Source organism: Somniosus microcephalus, chromosome 3 (assembly GCF_052327205.1).
Source record: "Somniosus microcephalus isolate GS21.2 chromosome 3, FLI_Smic_1.0, whole genome shotgun sequence".
Classification (NCBI taxonomy): Eukaryota; Metazoa; Chordata; class Chondrichthyes; order Squaliformes; family Somniosidae; genus Somniosus; species Somniosus microcephalus.
The window spans coordinates 123,857,680-123,884,342 of NC_140989.1; the positions used below are offsets into that span (position 1 = coordinate 123,857,680).

Genomic DNA, 26,663 nt, shown 5'->3' on the forward strand with positions numbered 1-26,663 from the left:
TCTGTAGTTCATCCATGCGATCTTTAAATGTTTGCCATTGCCTATCCACCGTCAAACCTTTAAATAACGTTCCCCAATCCATCCTAGCCAACTCGCGCCTCATACCATCGTAGTTTTCTTTATTTAAATTCAGGACCCTAGTCTCTGAGTCAAATACTTCATTCTCCATCTTAATGAAGAATTCTATCATATTATGATCGCTCTGCCCCAAGGGGCCTCGCACAACAAGATTGCTAATTAATCCTTTCTCATTACATAATACCCAGTCTAAGATGGCCTGATCTCTAGTTGGTTCCTCGACATATTGGTCCAGGAAACCATCCCGTATGCACTACAGGAATTCATCCTCCACAGTATTGTTACTAATTTGGTTAGCCCAATCTATATATAGATTAAAGTCACCCATGATAACTGCTGTGCCCTTATTGCACGCGTCTCTAATTTCCCGTTTAATGCCATCCCCGACTTCAACATTACTGTATACAACTCCCACTAACGTTTTCTGCCCCGTGGTATTTTCAGCTCTACCCATACAGATTTCACATCATCAGAGCTAATATCCTTCCTTACTATTGTGTTAATCTCCTCTTTAACCAGCAATACTACCCCACCTCCTTTTCCTTTTTGCCTGTCTTTCCTGAATATTGAATAGCCCTGGATGTTGAGTTCCCAGCCTTGGTCACCCTGGAGCCATGTTTCCGTAATCCCAATCATATCATATCCGTTTACATCTATTTGCGCAGCTAATTCATCCACCTTATTACGAATGCTCCTCGCATTAAGACACAAAGGCCTAGAAATTCAGTAGTGTCCCGTTTGGGGCGCCAGCCTCGCCAGGGCGCCAAAAGTAGCGCCCCAGAAGTAGTCGTGGCCGCCCACCGGAAGTTCACTTTGCGCGCCCCAGAGGGAAGCGCGGCGCTACTGGAGGCGCCCCGCATCCCTCTTGGGGCGCTGCAGCTGAATATCGCTGCGCAATGTGCCGCAGCGCCACACGCTGTGGCACGGCACGCTGCGGTACTGCAGGCCTTCCTCCCCTTCTTAAAGGGGAGGGGCCTTGTGCAGCGCGATCGAGGATCGCGAGTGCCGGCAAAAGAGCCCGGCACCGAGGAGAAGTGCCGGGCTCTTGGAACGCAGTCGGCACTCCGCAGGGGAGGGGGGGGCGCGGAGAGGTGCTGGCAGGCGGCCAGCAAAAAAAATGGCCGCCCCGCACCTCTCCTTTAATTAGCGCCTCTACCGCCACAGGTAGGCCCCCTGAACCGTGCACAAATAGCGTCTGGCATTAAAGCAGGGGGCGCAACTAAATATTGCGATCGGGGTGGTAGCGGGGCGCTGCGCACACCGATGACATCATCAGTAGCGGCGCAGCGCTAACGGCTAGTGCCGCCATTAGCGTCCCGCTAAATTTAGCGGGAGGCGTGGCCAGTGGCTTCCGACCCACTTAGCGCCCTCTTAAGGCGCTAATGGGTGGCGCAGCCCACTGAATTTCTAGGCCAAAGCCTTCAGGCTTGTTTTTTTTAACACTCTTAGACCTTTTAGAATTATTATTTACTGTGGCCATGTTTGATTTAAACCCTTGATTTCTCTGACTGACACTTTTGCTTTTCTCCTTCCTGTCTTTTGCTTCTATCCTTGTTTCCCTTTCCTCTGTCTCCCTGCACAGGTTCCCAACCCTCCGCCATTTTAGTTTAAACCCTCCCCAACAGCACTAGCAAACACTCCCCCTAGGACATCGGTCCCGGTCCTGCCCAGGTGCAAACCGTCCAGTTTGTACTGGTCCCAGCTCCCCCAGAACCGGTTTCAATGTCCCAGGAATTTGAATCCCTCCCCCTTGCACCATTCCTCTAGCCACGTATTCATTTGAAATATCCTTCTATTTCCAATCTGACTAGCACGTGGCACTGGTAGCAATCTTGAGATTGCTACCTTTGCGGTCCCATTTTTTAATTTACCTCCTATCTCCCTATATTCAGCTTTTAGGACCTCATCCCGATTTTTACCTAGATCGTTGGTACCTATATCCACCACGACAACTGGCTGTTCACCCTCCCTCTCCAGAATGATCTGCAGCCGCTCCAAGACATCCTTGACCCTTGCACCAGGGAGGCAACATACCATCCTGGAGTCTCGTTTGCGGCCGCAGAAACGCCTATCTATTCCCTTTACAATAGAATCCCCTGTTACTATAGCTCTCCCACTCTTTTTCCTCCCATCCTGTGCAGCAGAAGCACCCACGGTGCCAGGAAGTTGGCTGCTGCTGCCTTCCCCCGATAAGCCATCTCCCTCAACAATATCCAAAGCGGTATATCTGTTTGAGAGGGGGATGGCCACAGGGGACCCCTGCACTACCTGCCTGCGCCTACTACTCTGCCTGGTGGTCACCCATTCCCTTCCTGCCTGTGCAGCCTTTACCTGCGGTGTGACCAACTGATTAAACGTGATATCCACGACGTCTTCAGCATTGCGAATGCTCCAGTATGCCTCCATTCACAGCTCCAGCGCCGCAATACGGTCTGCCAGTAGCTGCAACTGGATACACTTCTCCCACACATGGTCGTCAGGGACACATGAAGTGTCCCTGATTTCCCACATAGTACAGGAGGAGCATGCCACGGGGCCGAGCTGTGCTGTCATGACTTACCCTTCAATTAATTTAAATTAACTTAAATCAAATTAATACTACCAATTACACTACAGTTGAATGATATACTCAAGGGCCCTTGGTTACTAGCTCTCCCCGATACACAACAGAGACCGTAGAAACTATAACCACAAAACTTAAGACCTTCTAAATTTTATAAACTAATAGCCTTAACTGTCAAACTATAGAGTAGTATAAGTACTCACCTGGCTGTACTCACCCAATCAGCTGCTTCCTCTTGCCCGCGTCACTTTTGGAATCGTGGCGTGGCTCTGGAACGCCGCCACTGGTCTGCGAGATTGACCGGCCTTTGATAAAAAGCCCGCGAAAGTGAGTTTAAAAGCTCACTACTCTCCTGCTGCTCCCAACACCCTCTTTTTAAATCAGCCTCTCCCGCTCTCGGCTCTTTTAAAATCAGCCTCTCTCGCTCTCGTCTCTGTTTAAATTGACTGATTTAGAAGAGGCTATGGGGGCTGCACTCTGAGCTCTTTCCCTGGGCCTCTCCATTGTTCTTTCCAGCAGATTTGATGTACAGGTCTCTCCAGGCCAAGATTCAAGGCTGCAATGAGCAGGGTGTGGATGGAGAGCAAGATCGACCCTCCCCTTTAAGAACTGGCTGGCGCCCGTGTGTCTGTGTTCCATTGTTGACTGACATCACATGAGCTTCGCCAGTGCTCTGAGGTAGCGCCTCACTCTTTGGCGTTAGTGCCTTAAGAGAGGTGTTTAGCGCTCCAATCACCTCCAGGGGCGATAGAAGCCAAGTTTGCAGTCGGAGGCGATCATTAGCGCCAGGCGCTAAACTTTGCGCCCGGCCGATAATTGCGCATACCGAATTTCTCTCCCATATAGCCTTAATTGATTTATGCAGGAGTCTCTCATGGAAATGTGCTTCCCCTTTCTATTCACCAGTAGATGAGGTGGTGCTGACACCACTTTTACAGAATGGATAAAACTCCATCTCAAAGACAAATAACAACTGAGTTGTTGTAGCTAGATATAGATAACTGGATAGGTAAAAGGCATATCATGTTCAGATCAGGTTAACAACTTTGTTACTAAGTATGTGTTGTGATTTAGGTTCTCTAAAAGGCTACCTATGAAATCATTATAAATGTGCCAAGCAAGGATATCCTGTAAATTCAATGCGTAGTGATTAGATAGAATTATGGGTTAGTGCACAATCTTTACATCTCTGGAACCTAGGTTTGAATCTGATGAGATGAAAGTCTCTCTGGAACCTAGGTTTGAATCTGATGAGATGAAAGTCTCCCCTATCTGCCAGCTGTAAGGGTCCTATAATGACCTGGATTGAGATGTCCACTGAATTCCTAATCTCAGCATCCTAGTGTTGTGAGCCACAAATCAGAGGCAAAGCATCCAAGGGAAGTAAAAACTGTCACCTTGGGAAGCTTGTGAATCTTTCAGCCGTTGGTTTCAGTGCAGCATGGCAAAGGTCTTGAAGCAGGCCATTCTTTCGTCACATTGCCCATGATATGGTGAGGAACAGAAAATGCAGCTTGTTTGCAAATGCTTTCAAAGAGTTGGGAACATACGTAAAAATCAAAACACGGCTGCTAAAGCGATGTGTTCTCAACCTTGTATAATGACAACATTCGAATGCTGCAAACAGAAACCAACAGAGCCTAGAGGCACTCTGAAATTAAATGGTAATAACCGATCCTATGAGTGAGGTGGGAAGATCATTGTAAAATAAGACATTTGGTACAACTGAAGGAGGTGGTGCTGATGAAGTGAAAAGTGGTTTATTAACCGAATAAAAACAGGATAACAAATATGTTGCATTTGCTAAAGTTTAGGGAACAATACTAAGAGGAAAGTAATACAAAATATACTTGCCTTAGAGGCGGCGCAACGAAGGTTCACTAGATTGATTCCTGGAATGAGAGGGTTATCCTATGCGGAGAGATTGAGTAGAATGGGCCTATACTCTCTGGAGTTTAGAAGATTGAGAAGTGATCTCATTGAAACATACAAGATTCTGAGAGGGCTTGACAGGGTAGATGCTGTGGGGCTGTTTCCCCTGGCTGGAGGGTCTAGAACTAGGGGGCATAGTCTCAGAATTAGGGGTCGGTCATTTAGAACTGAGATGAGAAATTTCCTCACTCAGAGGGTGGTGAATCTTCGAAATTCTTTACCGCAGAGGGCTGTGGATGCGAAGATGTTGAGTATATTCAAGGCTGAGATCAATAGATTTTTGGGCACTAAAGGGATCAAGGGATATGGAGATTGGGCAGGAAAGTGGAGTTGAGTCAAAGATCAACCATAATCTTATTGAATGGCGGAGCAGGCTTGAAGGGCCGTATGGCCTACTCCTGCTCCTATTTCTTATGTTCTTGTGTTAAAAGATTACAAGATGAGTAGAGGCAGATTTTGATGCCAACTTGTAAGACAGCATAAAACTTTATGGAAAATGCTTGATTGGCATTTGGCGATAATGCCAAGAATTGAGAACTTGGTGGCTTTTGACAACTGTCCTTGGTGTGCAAAGAGGAACTTTTGAAGGCATAGTACTGAGTCTTTGACAAATTACTTTTCTTTCTCTAAACATTTATTGTTCAAGAAAAAGCTGCAGTTTTATTTTTTTAAACAATGAGACAAAAGCATGGCCTGCTTCCAAACCTCAGTCACGCTGCACTGAAACTAGCTGCTAAAAGGCATTCAAGAGCTTCCCAAGGTGACACCTTTTATAAAAAATTTAAAAAAAATCTCCCTCCTGCTTGTGATTTGTGGCCTAGAATACTGAGGTCAGGAACTCGGTGAAAGACTGTGAATGTATCCTACCACTTCACAACGTAGTGCAGTGGGGCACTTTTTACGGTTACAATTTCTCTATTGGTTTTTATTAAAACTGATCGTTTTCTGCATTACAGTGTCATTAGAAATGCCAGTGTTAGTGTATATTGTATTTTCTTCAGTCTTTAAGATTGAAAAGCTAATCCTGACTCTAATGCTCGCAAATGTAAGAATCTTGTAAAACTATTACAAAAATGTAATCCTCAAGTTTAATGCTTTTAAGCTCATCTGTTCTAAATGTGGTGATGCTAAAACCCAACTGTAGACAGCTTGAAGCATATCACACAAGTAGAAGACAACTCTGGCAACTGAATTTGGAGTATTTGGAAGTTCGCAAGCAAAAGAATTTCAAATAAAGCAGCCTCTTTGGTTCATTTTTCATGTAACTGTGGGAAAAACACTCGGCAACTGCACAATTTGAGAAACATTAAACTCCTCCTATGAGAATTGCAAATGAGGAATAACATGAATCTGATAAGAAATGTCTTTAGGGAGCAGTTTGCCTCTGTTGCTTGTTGCAGAAATTCCTGACCTTATTATTATTTCAACTGGCTTCTGTTTACAGAGATAGTAAACCAGTTGAATGCTCTGAGCAGCTTAGATGAAGAACAAGATGACTGCCTAAAACAAGCAAATAAGCCTGCAGCTAAATCAACCAGTTCTTCTGAAGGTCTACAAGCTTTCTTCCTTTCTCTCTCTTGCTCTGCTTCTGTGCTGTAGTTGGTGAACTGTGATGCTCTTTCACTTCATCTGTCTTGCTTTTGCCTATATTATTTTCTTGCGTCTGCTGATATGCTATTTTGTAATTGTGAGCATGTGTTATACTTTTCCATTTGCTGTCTGTGGTGCAGCAGTATATGTGTAATGTACTCTTTCCTATACCCAAGTTGATAACTGCTAGTGATACCGAGTGCTGCATGTGGGATTTTATTCTGCATAGGTATAAACATTTGGATTCAAACTATATCTTATTGTCACAATCAAAAAAAAGTACAGTTCATTGAATAACCTGTTTTTCTTCTTCTTTTGTTATAGTCTACATATCATGGGTAGGTTAGCCAGTTGGGAGTGATCACAGAAAACCTATCACTTTGACCTTTTAGGGTGGAAACGTGTGATCTTCCCCTTCCAGCGCTGGAAAATATTTATATGTATGGCAGGTTTTAAGTTTTGCATTGAATTGCCTTCTTGTTTCAGGCAAGCACGCATGTTGCCTTCAGTGCCTCCCACTTGAGTGCGACTTCACTGAGTGAGTAGTGTGCCCTGATTCTCGAGAGAGTAAACAGAAGAAGGTTTCTAAAGCTGCCTTATGTCATGTTTTTCTGTTGCTGAGAAGATTCCTGTTTGATTTTTTTTCTTGTCTCCTCTTCCTCATTCATCGCTTCACACATGCCTCAGATCAAGAGGCCCAGGTCCTTCCAGGTGTTTGCTGCCATTCTGAAAGCAGCTAATAGGAAGTGTTTGCGAGTTGGCTGGAAGGGAAAATGCCTGAACTCTGATTTGCACTTCCCACAACAATGCATCTGAGTTTGGGAATTCTGCAAATGGATGATCATGGATGTGATTCAGCATCCCACTGTGTCATGCATTTTATTGGCACTTCAGTGCATGTGCTTTTGGATGAGACGTTAAACCCAGGCTCCGTCTGCTCTCTCAGGTGGATGTAAAAGATCCCATGGCACTATTTCAAAGAAGATCCCAGGTGTCCTGACTAATATTTATCCCTCAATTAACATCACTAAAACAGATTACCTGTTCATTATCACATTGCTGTTTGTGGGAGCTTGCTGTGCGCAAATTGGCTGCCGCGTTTCCTACATTACAACAGTGACTACACTTCAAAAAGTACTTCATTGGCTGTAAAGAGCTTTGGGACGTTCGGTGGTCGTGAAAGGCGTTATATAAATGCAAGTCTTTCTTTTACTGAACCAGACTGAGATATAGAAATCATTGATACCATCGGGGTTGAAACTTTCGTGGTCCTTTGTGAAAATGAGGTCCGCCTGATTTCTAGGACTTCAGGCAAGTTCAAGTAAAGGAGGTTATTAATGTATTCCCCCTTGCTCCTTCCCCAACTCCCCGATCAAGTGCCGAATCGGAGGTAGTTACATATGGACAACCCTACATGTCAGTTTCTGACCAAGCAGCGGTTGCAACCAGCTGCTTTTACATTGGTGCAGGTCCAGACTGTAGGCTCCAGTCATTGTGGTTGAGGTCTACCAGGCTATGCCATCAACTAATAATTCAGTTCCATATTCAGTAACATTGGCAAAACCAAGTACGTAAAAGGCATCAATAGCATTTGAGACTCTGCTCCGTCAATGAACTGATTAATGCTTCTGATAGAAAGAAAATTGTAAACCCTTTAAACTATGATGCAGAGCCTCTTGGGTTAAATTACTGATTAGGCAGCAATTAAAATATTGTATATAACAACAGAAAACGCTGGAAACACTCGGCAGGCCAGGCAGCATCCATGGAGAGAGAAACAGAGTTAACGTTTCAGGTCATCAGAACTGGAAAAAGCTGGAGATGTAACATATTAAGCAGGTGCAGAGACAGGGAGGTGGGGTGGGGGCGTTGGGATGGGAGGAAGGAATTGAAGGAATATACTGTGCTTGGGTAAGAGGCAGGAAAGATAAAATGTTTAAATGGGGGCGGGGGTTATAGTTTGAAATTGTGCCCAGTTTTGTGCATCTGCTTTCGAAAGGATGTCAAAGCCATGGGGAGGATCTAGAAGAGAATCATTAAGATGATACCAGGATGGGAGGCTTTCATTATAAGGACAGATTATCAGGTGAAACTGGTGCTCTTTTATATTAGAACAGAGATGATTAAGAGGACATTTGATAGAGGTGCTCAAAAGTATGAAGGGTTTTGGCAAGATAAACTGGGGAAAAAACAATTTCTACTAACTAGAGGGCATAAATTTAAGCTCGCTGCCGATAAACCGGAGAGAGGGGTAAGGAGATTTTTCTTTAAACGTAGAGGGTTGTTGGGACATGGATTCCCCAACCAGAAACTACAGTGGAAGCAGAAGCTATCAAAGTTTTTAAAAGGAAAGTCGATAAATATTTGAAAAAGAAAAATCTCAAAGGATAAAGGGGAAGGGTGGGCAATGAGACTATAAGTGAATCGTGCTTTTAGAGAGCTAGCACAGGTACAGTGGGCCAAATGGCCTCGTTCTGTACTGTAAAATTCCATGATTTTCTAAAATATCACATTCTGTGGTAGTTTATTTAACTTTCCTATCAGTACTGATACCAGACAATCACGCTGATCTTGCTCCCCAGTTTTCCAGTTTTCAAAACCCATTCAGAATAAGAGCCTAAACAAATTCTCCTGGAGAAAGAGGATATTCACAGGTTGAAATTTAGTTGCAGCTATTACATTGCAGCCCCTGCCTCATGCAATTTCATTTCTCCCTTTTGGATTGGAATTCATGCTTGGGCAAATTTTAGGCTGGCAGCATCTGACAACATTACCAATCAGTTGCCATACCAGTTGGCCAAAATTAGGAACATATGGTTGGCAGTGTGATTTTCTTTCAGAGCCAGCCAGTCCTGCTCCAGATGTTCCAACCACTGTGGTTAGTGACCTCGATCAACAAAAGATCCAGAGCTTCACAAAAACACACCTCTGGAGATGCAGAGCCATCTTGTTCCAGAAGCCATGCAAGCTCTGGTACTTGGTTGAATCAAATGGTTTGCCATTGATTGGGGCAGATTAAAGTCTCAAAGTCTGTTCTTTTGAGTTGTGTGGAGGACTGGATATTAGTTAGCATACTGTCCTTGCTCATATCAAACTTGGGTTCTTTCCAGAGGCTGTAATGGTTCCTGGCTTGGGAAATGCAAAAACAAAAATTCCCATTGATGATGTTGCATTCAGTGTCTCAGCTTCAACTGTGAGCTCAGAACTAAGAACATGGGTTCAAAATTAACAATCCTTAAGTGAGATAATATATTTTTTTCGTTATGCAGTCGTGGATATGTGAACTTTTCAAAAATAATTTTCACCAATTATGGATAAATGTCTAGCTCAGAATAGGGTTGCAGGTTTTGAGATCTGCAGTATTTTGCTTTCGTTCAAGGTTTTGAGGATGTGTAGACAGCGAAGATCTAACCTTCCTGATTCTGATGTTGCTGCAGCAGTGAGGAAGGTAGCTGCTGAGGATTGAATAAACAGTGAATATAGACAGTCTGGTGTTTTGCTTGATTGGCATTGGGGATTGGGGAATATTTCTGCACAACTTCACCTCCGAAGATGGGGTAGATTCTTTAATGGGGAGTAATTTACATGCTTTGCGGAAGCAGCACTTTTAATGGGCCAAACAACTTTCACTTGTGCAATGCTTTCTTAATGCTCTTGACCACCAGTTGGTTGTATGCAGCAACCATGTGCGGTTAATTTATTCCACCAGCACCTGGAAAAACTTTGGAATATTACATCTCTCGGTTTCCAAGTTTGTTAAAAGGGGAGTGATGCACAATATTTCCTTCTCAAAAGCTGATCTCTGTCTGTCATCTCATGCTGAACCTATTTGATCCTCTGGATTCCATAGAGTTGCAGGAGTTATGGAAAACTCTACCTTGTTCTGATTTCTGCTAAAAGACTATGAATTCTATGCTTTGATTGTTGAGTTCCCCTGCCTCATATGACACCCTCATCTGAAAATGATTTGCTGTTCACTCTGTACATTATTAGCCGGAATAGTTTCAGAACTTCATATGACCAAAGATGTTATTGCGTTTGTTTATTCTATTGGTGTGATGGTGAAAATATGGATGCTCAACTCCTTGACTTTGACGTGGATAGAAACTCAACTCTTCCTTTTGGAAATGAGAAGAAATTGAGCTCTCCAGTGTCCCAAGCCACTGCTTCCGTATAGCACGGCACAATCCCCCAGTCAGCATTTATCACTCGGGCTTCTCTGCACAGGACAAACTTGCAGGATATCTGCAATGCAATATCCTATTTTAACTAGGGTTTTAGACCTGGTGTAGCTAAAATACAGAACACGCAAATTTGTTGGGGTTGCTCTTGAGGCCTTGGTGCAACTCACATGTGTCCACAGGCCTCCTTGAATTATTACCATTGTATCACTTACTTGTGACTTGTGGATTATAATGGATGAAGAAAAAGCAGTAGTCATTCTTCAATGAAGCAGATGCTCCACTGATTGTACTTCCCAGCCTTCTTTCCTCTGTACTGCTGATGACCCTGCATAAACAGGAGGTCATCCAAAACTTGGCTGCCCGTGCCCTAACTCGCACTAAGTCCCGTTCACCCATCACCCCTGTGCTCGCTGACCTACATTGGCTCTCGGCTAAGCAACGTCTTGATTTCAAAATTTTCATCCTTGTTTTCAAATCCCTCCATGGCCTCACCCCTCCCTATCTCTGTAATCCTCTCCAGCCCCACAACTCCCCCGAGATATCTGTGCTCCTCAAATTCTACCCTCTTGAGCATCCCTGATTATAATCAGTCAACCATTGGTGGCTGTGCCTTCAGCTGCCTAGGCCCTAAGCTCTGGAATTCCCTGCCTAAACCTCTCCGCCTCGCTACCTCTCTTTCCTCCTTTAAGACGCTCCTTAAAACCTACCTCTTTGACCAAGCTTTTGGTCACCTGCTCTAATTTCTTATGTGGCTCGGTGTCAATTTTTTGTCTTATAACACTCCTGTGAAGCACCTTGGGACATTTTACTACGTTAAAGGCGCTATATAAATACAAGTTGTTATTAAACCTCTTATTGGTTAGTAGGCTGCTGATTGTAATAGCTACCATTAATTAAACTGTGCCTTACATGATTTATGTAAATAGTCATGTCTGTGGTGTTGAAAAAGAAATAAGGATAAACACTTTGTGAGGGTCCAGTTTGATGCAGAAGATCACATGGTTCTGCTTCAAAAGCCTTACAAAGTGGAAGGTGCCTCTGTGATTCTCGGTTCGCTAAGTAATGTTACTAGAATATAGCTTTTAATTTGAAAAATTATGACTAAAGGACCTAAGGGGTAAGTAATATATACCTATTGAACATACATTTAAAGATTTTTTGAAATACTAGTCTGATAGTTTTCATATTATTTCATGGTTATGGTGATCTTGGGGTATTAGTATACTGTATTAATCATCACTGCCAGAGATACAAGTGTGATGTGTTGAAAAAAAGCTTTAAATATTATATATAGTATATTACACTGGTCTAGTATCTACAAAGTCCTAATTGAATTACATGAAAATGTAATTGGTGAAGACAGAAAGCTTACTGGTGGTATTTATATTGAAACATTTATTTATTGTAACACTGAATTTATTTTCTGGAGAATTATCCTCATCATTCATACTGCCAGGTAACACATCCCCATCACCAAGAGGGACAGACATGTTGCTTTCTCACAGAGGTTTTGTCCATGCCATTCCTTGAGAACCATCAGTTGTGCCACATTCCAGATCTACCAATTTTGCCTCACTCCTTGCAAGGGGATGCCTCGCCTCCGCTCATTGCCTACTTGCGCAGTGCGGCTTTGCACAGTGTATTGTAGATTAGTGTTGAGCAGAGTGGAGAAACTGAATTTCTCTCCTATTCTATGTTGCTGTTCCAAAACTCAGTGCCCCAGTTCCACCCACTTGTTAAATTTCAAAATTTTGGGTGAGTGCAGCAGATTCTTTGAATTAACTAAAGTAAGACCAAATTAATTTAAAAGAAATACTTGATACTTTAACATTGATCTCTTTTTATCGAAGTTTTATTCATAAGATTAGAGTTTTTTCCTCTTGCAAATAGAAAACCATATGTGAGAATAGTGGAATAAAAAATTTGTAACTACCTGTATACCTTTTGCAGAACTGATCAACAAACTCAACTTTTTGGAAGAGGAGGAGGACCCGCCTATCACAAGACTTGACCCATTTGGAGAGCTTGATGCCCAGGGATCTAATCCATTTGGAGACCCAGATGATGATCCTGATATAGAAGGTAAAGAGTTTCATTTCACTATAATATGTTCAAGATAGCAAATATTTTGATAAAACTGTATACATTTTTCAGTAAAGCTGTTTCTTTCTGTCATTTGACATTTTTTATTCTTGTTAAACTCCCTTCTGGATATCACGCAATGAAACTTTGCGATCCCAACCAAAGGTCGGTTTGTGTGGTAAAACTCAATGATGGACATGAAAGATAAATTCCAATGGTGGCTAAAATCGACAGTATGACTGGTGCTGAACAGTAATGCTGAGGAACAAAAAATAAATAAGATAAATGAAGTGCTTTGGGCAGTTTAAAAGTTAATCTCTTCTGATGACTTCATGTTGTTTTGGTTCATGACTATAATATTAACTTTTAAGCTTTGTAACACCTCTTTTGCTTATAGGTGACTAGCTGGAGTGCCCGGCGGTGCCGAGGGTTTTTTGAGGGCATGTTGTTGGAAGAGAGAGAGAGAGAGAGAGAGAGACTGCTGGATTTAGTTTGGGATTAGCCTGGAGAGAGAGGGGGGGGAAGGAGCGCCTCAGGCCTGGCCCGATCGACCCCTGCGAAGGAAGGAAGGAAGGAAGAAGGCGAGCTCTCCATCCCTGTCCCACCCTCTCACTCTTTCCCTCCCTCACCCTCTCTCTCTCCCTCCCCCTTTCTCTCCCTGCTTTACTCTCCCTCCCTCCCCTCTCCTCTCCCTCCCTCACCCTCTCCTCACCCTCCCTCCCCCTCTCCTCACCCTCCCTCCCCCTCTCCTCTCCCTCCCTCCCCCTCTCCTCTCCCTCCCTCCCCCTCCCCCTCTCCATCCCTCCCTCCTCTCCCTCCCCCCCTCTCCTCTCCCTCCCCCCCTCTCGTCTCCCTCCCCCCTTCTCCTCTCCCTCCCCCCTTCTCCTCTCCCTCCCCTCTTCTCCTCTCCCTCCCCCTGTCTCTCCTCTCCCTCCCCCTGTCTCTCCTCTCCCTCCCCCTGTCTCTCCTCTCCCTCCCCCTGTCTCTCCTCTCCCTCCCCCTGTCTCTCCTCTCCCTCCCCCTGTCTCTCCTCTCCCTCCCCCTGTCTCTCCTCTCCCTCCCCCTGTCTCTCCTCTCCCTCCCCCTGTCTCTCCCTGATTTCCTCTCTGTCCCTCCCTCCCCCTTTCTGCCTTTCCTCAGAGCCCGGACGCGGTGAGCCGAAGCCCCCGTGTGCGGATCAGCGCCTCAGGGCCGGCTGGTGCGCGGCCTAGCGCGTGAGGCCCGGCCGGACTCACCTTAGCTCAGGTCGCGCTCCGGGCCACTGCCAACGTTGATGCGCGTGCTGACTCCCGCCCCGCCAGCCTTTACTAAGATGGCGGCGACGGCTACGCTCGGCTCAGTCCCGCACCGCCAGCCTTTACCAAGATAGCGGCGATCGCGGGGCGGGCGGTGCCTAGCTCGGGCGTGGTTGGCGAAGAGAGGCCGAGGCTTCAAGGCCTGCAGGTGGGGTAACCCGCCAAGGCTGCGGCGCCCGGCAGAGGCAGCGAGTCAAGAGGAAAAAAAAGGGTGAAAGTTAGGAAAATTAATCAGCTTAGAAAAAATATTTAGAAATGAATTTACTTTTTTTAAAAACAATTTCCCCTCCACACACACAGAAAGTGGGAAAAATAAATCAATAGTTAGAAATCAAGATGGCGGCCACTCACCTCAGCTCAGAAAGATTAGGCCCGCCCACACACACAATGAACCCCCCCCCGTGATGCACGGATTGGTCAACCATCACGTCACTCAACGCTAATGAGTGGAATTTTGCTGTTTTTTGAACCTTTTTTGCATACTGTTGGAACAATTTTTGTCTGACCAAAAAGTAAATACGCCTATTAGACTCCCCTAATGATAAGCTTTCTTTTGATATAACATGCGTGTAGGTACGCTGTATAACTTTTGAGTGTATAGCAGACAGACAGACAAACCGCTTTTTATATATATAGATAGATAGATAGATACAAGACTATAAAGCCATGAGAGTAATAATGTAGGATGTTCAACCCTGTTTGTTTTTTTGGTAATGTTTTAGAACCCACACAAATCAGTCTCGTCTCTCTTTTGACACGGTACCAAATCTATGTGTCTTACGCGCATTTGAATTAGTGATTCAACTAAGTCAGCATTTACCAAGCCAAGGTTCCTCTCTGCACTAACCCTGCACCCGCATCTTTTATAGTTTCTCTCCTATCTCCCCTCATGATCTCTCCGAGCTCATCTTGTCTATGAGACTCGCTTCCTACACTCTCAACCCTATTCCCACTAAACTGCTGACCATCTAACTTCCCTCCTGGTCCTCATACTAGCTGATATTGTAAATAGTAGCTTCTCCTCGGATACTGTCCCTCCCCCTTTCAAGTCTGCCATCATCAACCCCCTCCTCAAAAACCCAACCTTGACCCCTTATGTCCTTGCAAACTATCGCCCCATCTCCAACCTCCCTTTCCTCTCCAAAGTCCTTGAATGTGTTATCACCTCCCAAATCTGTGCCTGTCTTTCCCGCAATTCTATGTTTGAACTTCTCCAATCAGGTTTCCACCCCTGCCACAGCCTCTGCCACAAACTCCGTTCCATCGCCACCATTCCATTTTCTCCCTGGAACCTGTCTCAGGCTGAACCCGACTGTTCGCATCCTCAGTGTGCTATTTGACAATGAATTGAGCTCCTGACCCCATATACTCTCCATCACCAACACAGCCTACTTCCACCTCTGTAATATCGCCCGTCTCCACCCCTGCTTCAGCCCATTTGCTCCTGAGACCCTCATCCATGCTTTTATTACATTCAGAATTGACTATTTCAGTGCCCTCCTGGACAACCTCCCATCTTCCGCCCTCCATAAATTTGAGCTTTTTAAAATTTGTTTATGGGATGTGGGCATCGCTGGCAAGGCCAGCATTTATTGCCCATCCCTAATTGCCCTCGAGAAGGTGGTGGTGAGCTGCCTTCTTGAACTGCTGCAGTCCGTGTGGTGATGGTACTCCCACAGTGCTGTTAGGTAGGGAATTCCAGGATTTTGACCCAGCGACGATGAAGGATCAGCGATATATACTTCTAAGTCAGGATGGTGTGTGACATGGAGGAGAACTTGGAGGTGGTGGTGTTCCCATACGCCTGCTGCCCATGTCCTTCTAGGTGGAAGAGGTCGCGGGTTTGGGAGGTGCTGCCGAAGAAGCCTTGGCGAGTTGCTGCAGTGCATCTTATAGATGGTACACACTGCAGCCATGGTACGCCGGTGGTGGAGGGAGTGAATGTTTAAGGTGGTGGATGGGGTGCCAATCAAGCGGGCTGCTTTGTCCTGGATGGTGTCGAGCTTCTTGAGTGTTGTTGGAGCTGCACTCATCCAAGCAAGTGGAGAGTATTCCATCACACTCCTTACTTGTGCCTTGTAGATGGTGGAAAGGCTTTGGGGAGTCAGGAGGTGAGACACTCGCTGCAGAATACCTAGCCTCTGACCTGCTCTTGTTGCCACAGTATTTATGTGGCTGGTCCAGTTAAGTTTCTGGTTAATGGTAACCCCCCAGGATGTTGATAGCGGGGGATTCGGCGATGGTAATGCCATTGAATGTCATGGGGAGGTGGTTAGACTCTCGCTTGTTGGAGATAGTCATTGCCTGGCACTTCTGTGGCGCAAATGTTACCTGCCACTTATCAGCCCAAGCCTGAATTCATCCAGGTCTTGTTGCATACGGGCATGGACTGCTTCATAGAAACATAGAAGATAGGAGCAGGAGTAGGCCATTCGGCCCCTCGAGCCTGTTCCGCCATTTAATGACATCATGGCTGATCATCCAAATTCAGTACCCTGTCCCTGCTTTCTCCCCATATCCCTTGATCTCTTTAGCCTTAAGAAATATATCTAACTCCTTCTTGAATATATTTAATAAGTTGGCCTCAATGAGCTGCCTTGTGTGGTAGAGAATTCCACAGGTTCACCACTCTCTGGGTGAAGAAATTCCTCCTCATCTCTGTCCTAAATGGCTTATCCCTTATCCTTAGACTGTGACCCCTGGTTCTGGACTCCCCCGCCATCGGGAACATCCTTCCTGCATCTAGTCTGTCTAGTCCTGTTGGAATTTTATAAGTTTCAATGAGATCCCCTCTCATTCTTCTAAACTCTAGCGAATATAAGCCTAATCGACCCAATCTCTCTTCATATGTCATTTCTGCCATCCCAGGTATCAGCCTGGTGAAACTTCACTGCACTCCCTCCATGGCAAGAACATCCTTCCTCAGATAAGGCGACCAAAACTGCACACAATACTCAAGGTGTGGTCTCACCAAGGCCCTGTACAACTGCAGCAAGACATCCTTGCTCCTGTACTTGAACCCTCTCGCTACGAAGGCCAACATACCATTTGCCTTCTTAATCGCCTGCTGCACCTGCATGCTTACCTTCAGTGACTGGTGCACAATGACACCCAGGTCTCGTTTCACTTCCCCTTTTCCCAATCTATTGCCGTTCAGATAATAATCTGTCTTCCTGTTTTTGCCACCAAAGTGGATAACCTCGCATTTATCCACGTTATATTGCATCTGCCCAATCACTCAACCTGTCCAAATCATTATCTGAGGAGTTGCGAATGGCGCTGAACACTGTGCAGTCATCAGCAAACTTCCCCATTTCTGACCTTATGTTGGAAGGAAGGTCATTGATGAAGCAGCTGAAGATGGTTGGGCATAGGACACTGCCCTGGGGAACCCCTGCAGTGATGTCCTGGGGCTGTGATGATTGGCCTTCAACCACCACAACCACCTTCCTTTGTGCTAGGTATGACTCCAGCCAGTGGAGCGTTTCCCCCCCCCGATTCCCATTGACTTCAGTTTTATTCGGGCTCCTTGATGCCACACTTGGTCAAATACTGCCTTGATGTCAGGGGCAGTCACTCTCACCTCAGCTCTGGAATTCAGCTCTTTTGTCCATGTTTGGACCAAGGCTGTAATGAGGTCAGGAGCCAAGTGGTCTTGGCAGAACCCAAACCGGGCACAGTGAGCTGGTTATTGGTGAGTAAGTGCCGCTTGATAGCACTGCCGATGACACCTTCCATCACTTTGCCGATGATTGAGAGTAGACTGATGGGGCAGTAATTGGCCAGGTTGGATTTGTCCTGCTTTTTGTGGACAGGACATATCTGGGCAGTTTTCCACATTGCCGGCTAGATGCCAGTGCTGTAGGAACAGCTTGGCTAGAGGCGCGGCTAGTTCTGGAGCACAAGTCTTCCGTACGATAGCTGGGATGTTGTCGGGGCCTATGGCCTTTGCTGTATCCATTGCGCTCAGCCATTTCTTGATATCACGTGGAGTTAATTGAATTGGCTGAAGACTGGCTTCTGTGATGGTGGGGACCTCAGGAGTAGGCCGATGTAGATCATCCACTCGACACCTCTGTCTGAAGATGGTTGCAAACGCTTCAGCCTTGTCTTTTGCACTCGTGCTGGGCTCCACCATCATTGAGGATGGGGATATTCATGGAGCCTCCTCCTCCTGTTAGTTGTTTGATGGTCCACCACCATTCACGACTGATCCAAAACTCTGCTTCCTGTATCCTGTCCCACACCATGTCCCGTTCACCTATCACCCCCTGTGCATGCTGACCTACATCATCTCGTTTTTAAAATTGTCATCCTCTTATTCAAATCCCTCCACAGCCTCACCTCTTACTATCTCTGATAACTCTTCCAGCCGTATAACCCTCCAAGAACTTACATTCAACCTCTGGCTCCTTGCGCACCCCGACTCCCTTTGCCCCACCATTGGCGGCTGTGCCTTCATCCCTAAGCTTTGGAATTCCCTCCCTCAGACTCTTTGCCTTTCCATCTCTCTCTTCTCCTTTAAGATCCCTCCTTAAAACCTACCTCTTTTACCATGCTTTTATTCACCCATCCTAATATCTCCTTCTTGGGCTCGGTGTCATTTCTGTCTGATTGTGCTTTTGTGAAACGCCTTGGGACGCTTTTTGCGTTGAAGGTATATAAAATATAAATCCAAGTTGTTGTATTGTATCAGACTTAAATTACATTTAGCTTGTGGCTTTGTCAGCCTGTAATTATAGCTCCTGGTTCCGCACAAAATATTCTTCTACATCCATCCTGTTGGGTTCCTTCACGATTTTATAAAATTTGGGTAGCATTCAGTTGTTTTTCTCATGAGAAACCAATTTAACTCCACTGCTTAATGGTTCTGTCATCTAAAACTGGAAGTTATTTGTGAATGGATGGCACTTTTGATTCAGAACATTCTGATTATTAAGAACACTGCCATTTAAAATCTACGACATAGGTTTGAAGCTAGTCTAAACTGATGGGTGAAACTCCCTTGGTTAGCTGTAAAGGTTGTAAATAATTTTGGCCAGTGTCAGTCCACGTCTTAGCAATATTTTCATTCAGAGACTGAAGACATAGCTGCTGTTCTTCTGAGATTGTGGTTGAAGCACATTATTAGAACAGAGTAAAAACAGAAGTAGTTTTACTCTACCTATAACCCATGCTATACCTGACATAGACAAACTATGTAGAGTAATTTGGGTGTAATGTCAATCAAGGCATTATCATGCAAGACTGCTTTCAGGAAGTCTCTCATTGCTTGAGTTTCATGTTAACTACAGTTTAATTACAGACTAGGATGAAGCTAAGTTCTAAAAGTTCCTGGACAGTCCAGTAGGTCCACTCAGAAACTTTTTTAAACTTAATTTTCATTTATAGCACAGAGCTGCTTGGTATTTGAATGTGCAGAGATCCTTTTTCTTTGGTACAGAAGTGATGTGGAAACCAACAGTGTATCTCAGTTGATCTTAGATGCTCTACATTGATACAGGCCCTACGGCTTAGAGCGGGCGTGCTGGTGTTAATGTGATTTGCCAGCTATAAGCGGTGGATGGTAAAACCATAGTAAGTTGGCCAAATCCCCACCGCTTATGAAGCCTCCTCACTACTGTCACTATTTGAGGACTTTGCGTCTTGGACTTCACCACAGCTTCTCGTTGGATCGTTTGTAAGTCGCTGAGTTGCAGCTGCAACAGTCAATTACAATAAAGAAGCCGTTTAGAGGCTTAAGGGCTCAATCATCTGGAATTCAATTACCAAGACCAAGGGACAATTTTGCAAGCAACCCCTTTCCCCAAACTGACCTCCTGCCTCCAACATTTCAAAACAACAGTGTGAAAGTCAGTAAATACGGGGGATTAATGAGGTGCAAAAAACGTATTAAACTGCCCAAAATAGCCGGCGCATTATATATTCATTATAAGCGGTGCCTTTGTAATTGACTCCTATGGAAAGAAAGAAAGACTGACTTGCATTTCTGTAGAGCCTTTCATGACCTCAGGATGTCCCAAAGCGCTTTACAGCCAATAAAATACTTTTGAAGTGTTGTCACTGTTGCAATGTAGGAAATGTGGCAACCAATTTGTGCACAGCAAGCTCCCACAAACAATGTGATAATGACCAGATAATCTGTTTTAGTGATGTTAGTTGAGGGATAAATATTGGCCAGGACAACAGTGAAAACTCCCCAGCTCCTCTTCGAAACCGTGCCATGGGATCTTTTCGGTCCACTTGAGAGGACAGACAAGGCCTCGGTTTAACGTCTCATCCGAAAGACGGCACCTCCAACAGTGCAGCGGAGCCCCTCAGTGTCAGCCTCGATTTTTGTGCTGAAGCTTCTGGAGTGGGACTTGAACCCACAGGCCTAGAAATTGGGGCGCCAGCCTCGCCAGGGCGCTAAAAGTAGCGCCCCGGAAGTAGTCGTGGCCGCCTGCCGGAAATTCACTTTGCGCGCCCCAGAGGGAAGCACGGCGCTACTGGAGGCGCCCCGCATCCCTCTTGGGGCGCTGCAGCTGAAGATCGCTGCGGCACGGCACGCTGCGGTACTGCAGGCCTTCCTCCCCTTCTTAAAGGGGAGGGGCCTTGTGCAGCGCGATCGAGGATTGCGAGTGCCGGCAAAAGAGCCCGGCACCGAGGAGAGGTGCCGGGCTCTTGGAACACAGTCGGCACTCTGTCGGTGGGGGGGGGGGGGGGGGGGTGCGGCTCAGGAGGCCGGGGATGGCAGAGCGGAGAGGTGCTGGCATGTGGCCAGCAAAAAAAATGGCCGCCCCGCACCTCTCCTTTAATTAGCGCCTCTACCGCCGCAGGTAGGCCCCCCTGAACCGTGCGCAAATAGCGTCCGGCGTTAAAGCAGGGGGCGCAACTAAATATCGCGATCGGGGTGGTAGCAGGGCGCTGCGCACACCGATGACGTCATCGGTAGCGACGCAGCGCTAACGGCTAGCGCCGCCATTAGCGTCCCGCTAAATTTAGCGGGAGGCGTGGCCAGTGGCTTCCGACCCACTTAGCGCCCTCTTAAGGCGCTAACGGGTGGCGCAGCCCACTGAATTTCCAGGCCACAACCTTCTGACTCAGAAGCATACTGGCAACTGGTTAGCACTATTTGCTGATATAGGGGGCTGTCTGTGATTTGTGGGGACTGCATCGATTTTTGATAGTAATGCCTTTTTATTGTAAAAAAAAATCTGCAAGAAGCAATCCCAATCTCAATCTAGATTAGGCTGTTGGGTTGTCAGGCAGTGCATGGAGAAGTCAGGACCTGGGTTGTTTGGGTTTACCCACACTTGACAGAAGAGATTGTCACCTTGGTCAATAAAACTGTTAGCCATTTAGAAGTCAGCCTATTTGTACCCAGACTCCCCAGAGGAGAGTTTTGGTTAGACATTAGTCATCAATGAGCATGGCATTGGAACTGGTGCGCTTTGCCTCTGAATATGTTTTTTCGGAGAACAAGAAATTGATACCAGACAGTTTCCCCCAAAATGGAGAGGACAGTTATAGAACATGGATCACATGTTTCTTGTGGGGGTTTTGGATTGTGCCACAACAGGGGGATCCATCTTGCTAGAAGGAGTGAGATTTGCAAGTGTGGAAGAGGTAATATGGTTGATAGTGATAGTTTGTACCTTTCTAGAGGGAAGACTACTAATAAAGCTTGAAATCTGGAACTCTAAAGCATGGAACTCTTGAGTGCAGCTGTCCTTAATTCCTACATTCTTCAGACTTTTAAAACTGGTGCAGAAAGGCCTCACAAGGTGGAGGTCGGACATTTAAGGGACCCTCAATGTTCTCTTTGAACCTAATTACACATTTCTGGACCTCGAGAAGATGATGCCTTTTGAGGTGCAGGAAGCTGAGAGAGAGAGTCTGGTCAGAGTTTACCCACGTCTGCAGGAAAGTATATTACAAAGTATTTACAGCACAGAAACAGGCCATTCGGCCCTACAGGTACATGCCGGTGTACAACCTGAAGTTACAGAATTGCCCAGGCATTCTTCCCAAGTGCAAACATATTAAAAGCTGAAGTTTGATTGTGTGAGTGGGGCTCCTTGCCTTGCTGGCAGTAGGCCAAGTAAGCATAAGTTTGGATCTGGGGTGATGGTCAGACTTGTCACTGTTGCAGTGGTCTCCAGGATCTTGGTCCAGAAATACTGGAGGGTGGAGCAGGAACAGAGCATGCGTAGCAGAGTGCCCTTGTAGTCACAGTTCCACCAACACTCCTCCGGGTAGGTGGAATTTTCTAAGTTTGTGTGGCACAGTGCTGAGTTGGCCCACTCTCAATTCTGCTGCAGGTGGAAGTTGTGAGGTCCAATCTCAGCAGTTCATTCCTGTCTTCCCTTGAGAGCAGGCATTCCTAATTACCCTCCCAGAGGCTGCCGAGGTATTCTGTGCTCTTGTATCCCCATTACACCCCTCAGTCCTCTAGATCAAGTCTTTTGCACTCTTCCCCCTTCCTTTGGTGGTAGAGTCTTAAGTCATCTTGTCCCCACTTTTGGAATCTCCTCCCAACACTCCTCTGCCTCTCCAATTCTCACCCCTTTAAAACCTTTCTCAAAACATAGTTTTGACTAGATTTTCAGTCACCCCTCCCAGTCTCTCACTCCATGGCTTGACATCTGTTTTGTCTATTTCCACTTGTGAAGTGCCTTAGGGTGCTTTTTGTTATGTTAAAGGTGCTATATAAGTACAAGTTATTATTGTGTTTTCAGCCCATTTTAAATTATACATGTGTAGAAAAAATGTTTTAAGCAACTTCAAGCCAGGAATTACTTAAAATAAATACTCAGCAGTATCTATTTTTTTTAAAAATGCAGGTTCAACCAGGTCACCTGCTAAGACCCACTGTCGTAACTGAACGCTCTCCCATAGCACCCGAGTACCCAATACCCATACCATCGCACCCCCGCCCGCCAAAAGTGCTTCTTGGTGCTCCCACTCCTGCACGCCAGCAGCCGTACCTTCCACCTACCCCCACAGCCAGTTGTCAGCAGCACCCGCAACTCTCTTGTTGGTGCTTCCTCACTCAGCACGCCCATCCCCAATACTCCTACATTCTATCGCCGCACCCCAAATCTACCCTTCCATAACTTTCGGACTCAGCACCTCCCTTGCATTCTTCTCCCACTGCTCCCGTAGTCTAGGTCTCCTCCTAGTGCTTTCCTGCACTGATTCTCCTGTCCTCCCACTCCTAACCTGGTGCCCCCTTCTTAGTTCTCCCAAACACCACTGTGGAAAATGGAATATCTTTGTTCATAGTCTTCTCTGCACTCTATATTTAGGGTTGCCAAGCCCCCCCAAATTGCCAGGGAGTTGCCCGGAATTGACGATTAATCTCCCTTGCACTGCTCCTGGTGACCGGCGCGAAAAGTAAACGCGGTTCATGCCTGAATTCGTAATCCCGCCCTGCACCATCCTGGCACTTGAGGTGCTGCCCATCTTCAGTTTCAGCCATTCCCTGCTGGAATATTCTCGTAGCTAGTCTTGCCTCGTTACCAGGAGGGCGGCTTGCCACATTTCTGGCAACGTTATAGTGGTGGAGTAACCACGGCCATGGGATGCTGCAAAAGGAAAGACTGAACAGGCTGGGGCTCCTTTCTCTGGAAAAGAGAAGGCTGAGGGGTGACCTGATGGGGGTCTTTAAAATTATGAAGGGGTTTGATAGGGTAGATGTAGAGAAAATGTTTCTACTTGTGGAGAGTCCAGAACCAGGGGCCATCAATATAAGATAGTCACTAATAAATCCAATAAGGAATTCAGGAGAAACCTCTTTACCCCAGAGAGTGGTGAGAATGTGGGACTCGCTACCACAAGGAGTGGTTGAGGCGAATAACATTTATGTATTTAAGGGGAAGCTAGATAAACACTTGAGGGAGAAAGGATATTCTGATGGAGTTAGATGAAGAAAGAGGGGTGAGAGGAGGTTCGTGTGGAACATAAACACCGGCACGGACCAGTTGGGCCAAATGGCCTGTTTCTGTGCTGTAAAATTCTATGGAATAAACAGAAGCTGCTGACTCTTACTTGCATATAACCGGCAGGAGTGCCTGGAATGTCGGGGGAAACGTTGCCATGTGTGCATATAACCAGAGGGTAAATAGCCTGCCTGTCCTCTACCTTTTGCAATTTCACTCCGATTATCTTTCACTGGTGGAGGAATATCAAGAATATCAAGTTTTTAAAAAAAAATTGAAAGCCATGTGCCTATTGTTAAAGGAATTAATGGATATAAAATGGGTTATCGTTCTTCAGCGGTGTAGTAATGCAAACTAATGTCCTCTGTTGCACACTGAGCTTAAAATAAAGAAAACAAAAGAGGGGATAAAAAGCACCTGCTGAAAGTGATCACCTGATTTCAGACTTGGCAATGCATAGAATGATTCAGGAGTAAGGTGTTCAAGAGTATCAGCCAGTGGCTCAGTGGGTAGCACCCTCGCCTCTGAGTCAGAAGGTAGTGGGTTCAAGTCCCATTCCAGAGACTTGAGCACAAAAATCTAGGCTTACATTCCAGTGCAGTGCTGAGGGAGCGCTGCACTGTTGGAGGTGCCGTCTTTCAGATGGGATGTTAAACCGAGGTCCTGTCTGCTCTCTCAGGTGGACGTAAAAGATCCCATGGCACTATTTCGAAGAAGAGCGGGGGAGTTATCCCTGGTGTCCTGGCCAATATTTATCCTTCAATCAACAAAACAAAATTATCTGGTCATTATCACATTGCTGTTTGTGTGCAAATTGGCTGCCACGTTTCCTACATTACAACAGTGACTGCACTTCAAAAAGTACTTCATTGGCTGTAAAGCGCTTTGGGACGTCCGATGGTTGTGAAAGGCGCTATATAAATGCAAGTCTTTTCTTTTTATCTAAAAAGCATCCTGTGGGACCGGACACACAAAATTCCCTATGCCTGCAATCATTGCTTTCTGCAAATTCCAATGGTGACACTCTTGTCATCTCCTGTCTAACCAGCAGTGCATGGTGTAAACTGTGTATTCCAGTTCCATACTTCCCCATTGCGTGTGTTTTGTTAGACGAAGTGAACAAAGTTTAGAAATTCCAGTGCTGCTTGTGGTTTTTTAAGCTATCACATGATCAAGTGTCCAAGTGTCATGCGATTGAGTGTCACATGATCAAGCCTCCAGGAATAGGTCCCACCAGAGTTGGCAACCCTAACTATGTTACATAGCTCAAAAAATAGGTTCTTTAAAGAGAAGTGCCACCCTCTCAATGGCTTCTGCTATTGCATACTTGGAAATAGAGTTTTCTGTTCCTGGCTAAAACATATAAAGAAGCAGATAAGCTGTTGATTACTAACATACAATGATCTAGCATAAAAACAATGAATATGTATGGCCAGGCAATTAATCAAAAGTACAGTCTATTCAGGGCAACTTTAGCTTAAGCAGTCCTCATAACCTTTCCCATCACTTGTCTTCTTCAAGCATTTTTATCTATGTAGCTAGCCTTCCATTGTACAAGTAATTGCCGTAGTCATGCAGGATAGCTTCTAATCAGCGCGAGAAGCATAAGGTCGAACGTTTTTGATATTCTAGCCAGTTACAATTTTGAAATAGTTGCAACGGATGCAGAGGCAAGATGCAAAGTCCAAGCAACAAGTTGCATTTATATAGCACCTTTAACATAGATAAAACATCCCACAGCATTACACAGAAGTGTAATCAAATACAAATTTACACTAAGCCAGTCAAAGAAGGATGTACTAGGAGGGGACCAAAGGTACAAGCTCAACATAATTTCAAACATAACTACAACTGGTAAGGCTTAGGGTTCTACTAAGCTACCAGGAAGAATCTGCTATCTATTACTTGAAAAGTCTGTAAAGAAAGCCATTAAAAAGAACTCAATTGCACTGTATTACTAAGATGACTTCTATAATCTAGCTTTATTTACTGCTACTATCCATAAATAAACCCCTTTGGTCATTTGTTCAGGTGCAAAAGTGGCCTAAGTTATGCTCTAAAATGATGAGGTTATTTGGTGGGAATCCAAAGCCAATAAATGGGTCTATTCATGCAGGACGTGCTGCCCCAGATTACTTTGCATACTGCGTCACACTTCAGCTCATAGGAAGTCCGAGTGCCTGCCTGCTACAGCTGACTCTTGTGTTAGGTGCACGATACGCAGTTTGTAAGACTTCGAATCATAATTACAACCATCCCTCCCAATGCTCCCACCTCCTGCAACCTCCCCACCGCCACCTGCCACCACCCCCCCCCCCCAACCCCACAGCAGTTTTCCCACAACCGCTTCACTCCCAGCAGTAAATACCCACACAGCCCCAGCTCCCCAAGACTGCTATGTGCAGTTCTTACAGACTACTTCCTACTAGTAACTTCTTCTTTACTATCTTCCTCCATATTCAGGGTATTAAAGCAAAGTAATGAATAAAATGAACTCCAGAGTTGAGCATTCAAGGCCACTGATTTACAATTTTGATGCAAATATGTATATAATCATAGAGCCTGAAATATTATTAATATTCCTACAATGCTCTTTAATCTACATAATCTTACAGTACTTATTCTATCACTGTAAATCAGTGGCCCTGATAATATACACAATTCATAGCATGAAATAGTATCAAAAGCAGAAAAGGCTGGAATCACCGGTACAAAAACAGAAGTCAATCAACGTTTCAGGTCTTAAGATCTTTCGGCAGGACTGGGCGATAAACAGAGTATCCACTGAGCCCCCATAATTAACGCTGTAATCATCTGCTAGTGAGCGTGTTACTGAGTGTTGTATATGGCGGGCACTTCCTGTCGACATTAAGCTTTTTTACTGGATCCCAATTTTTGAATCATACTTCCCATGGCAACCTTTATACTGTAATGGGAAATGCCTGTGTCAACGCATGTTGGTCATGGTCACAAATGACGTATTCTGTGACTGACCATGGTGCACTTTCCCTCCTCA

At 45.4% G+C, this 26,663-nt stretch overlaps 1 protein-coding gene across 1 annotated transcript in view; it reads left to right on the top strand.

Annotated features, from left to right (window-relative positions):
* ehbp1 (EH domain binding protein 1) overlaps window positions 1–26,663 on the top strand; it is a 321,338-nt gene that overhangs the window by 75,040 nt on the left and 219,635 nt on the right. The window contains exons 5-6 of the mRNA XM_085977747.1: window positions 6,018–6,122; window positions 12,298–12,429. Coding sequence (XP_085833873.1) covers window positions 6,018–6,122; window positions 12,298–12,429 — 237 coding nt within the window. The remainder of the gene's footprint in view (window positions 1–6,017; window positions 6,123–12,297; window positions 12,430–26,663) is intronic.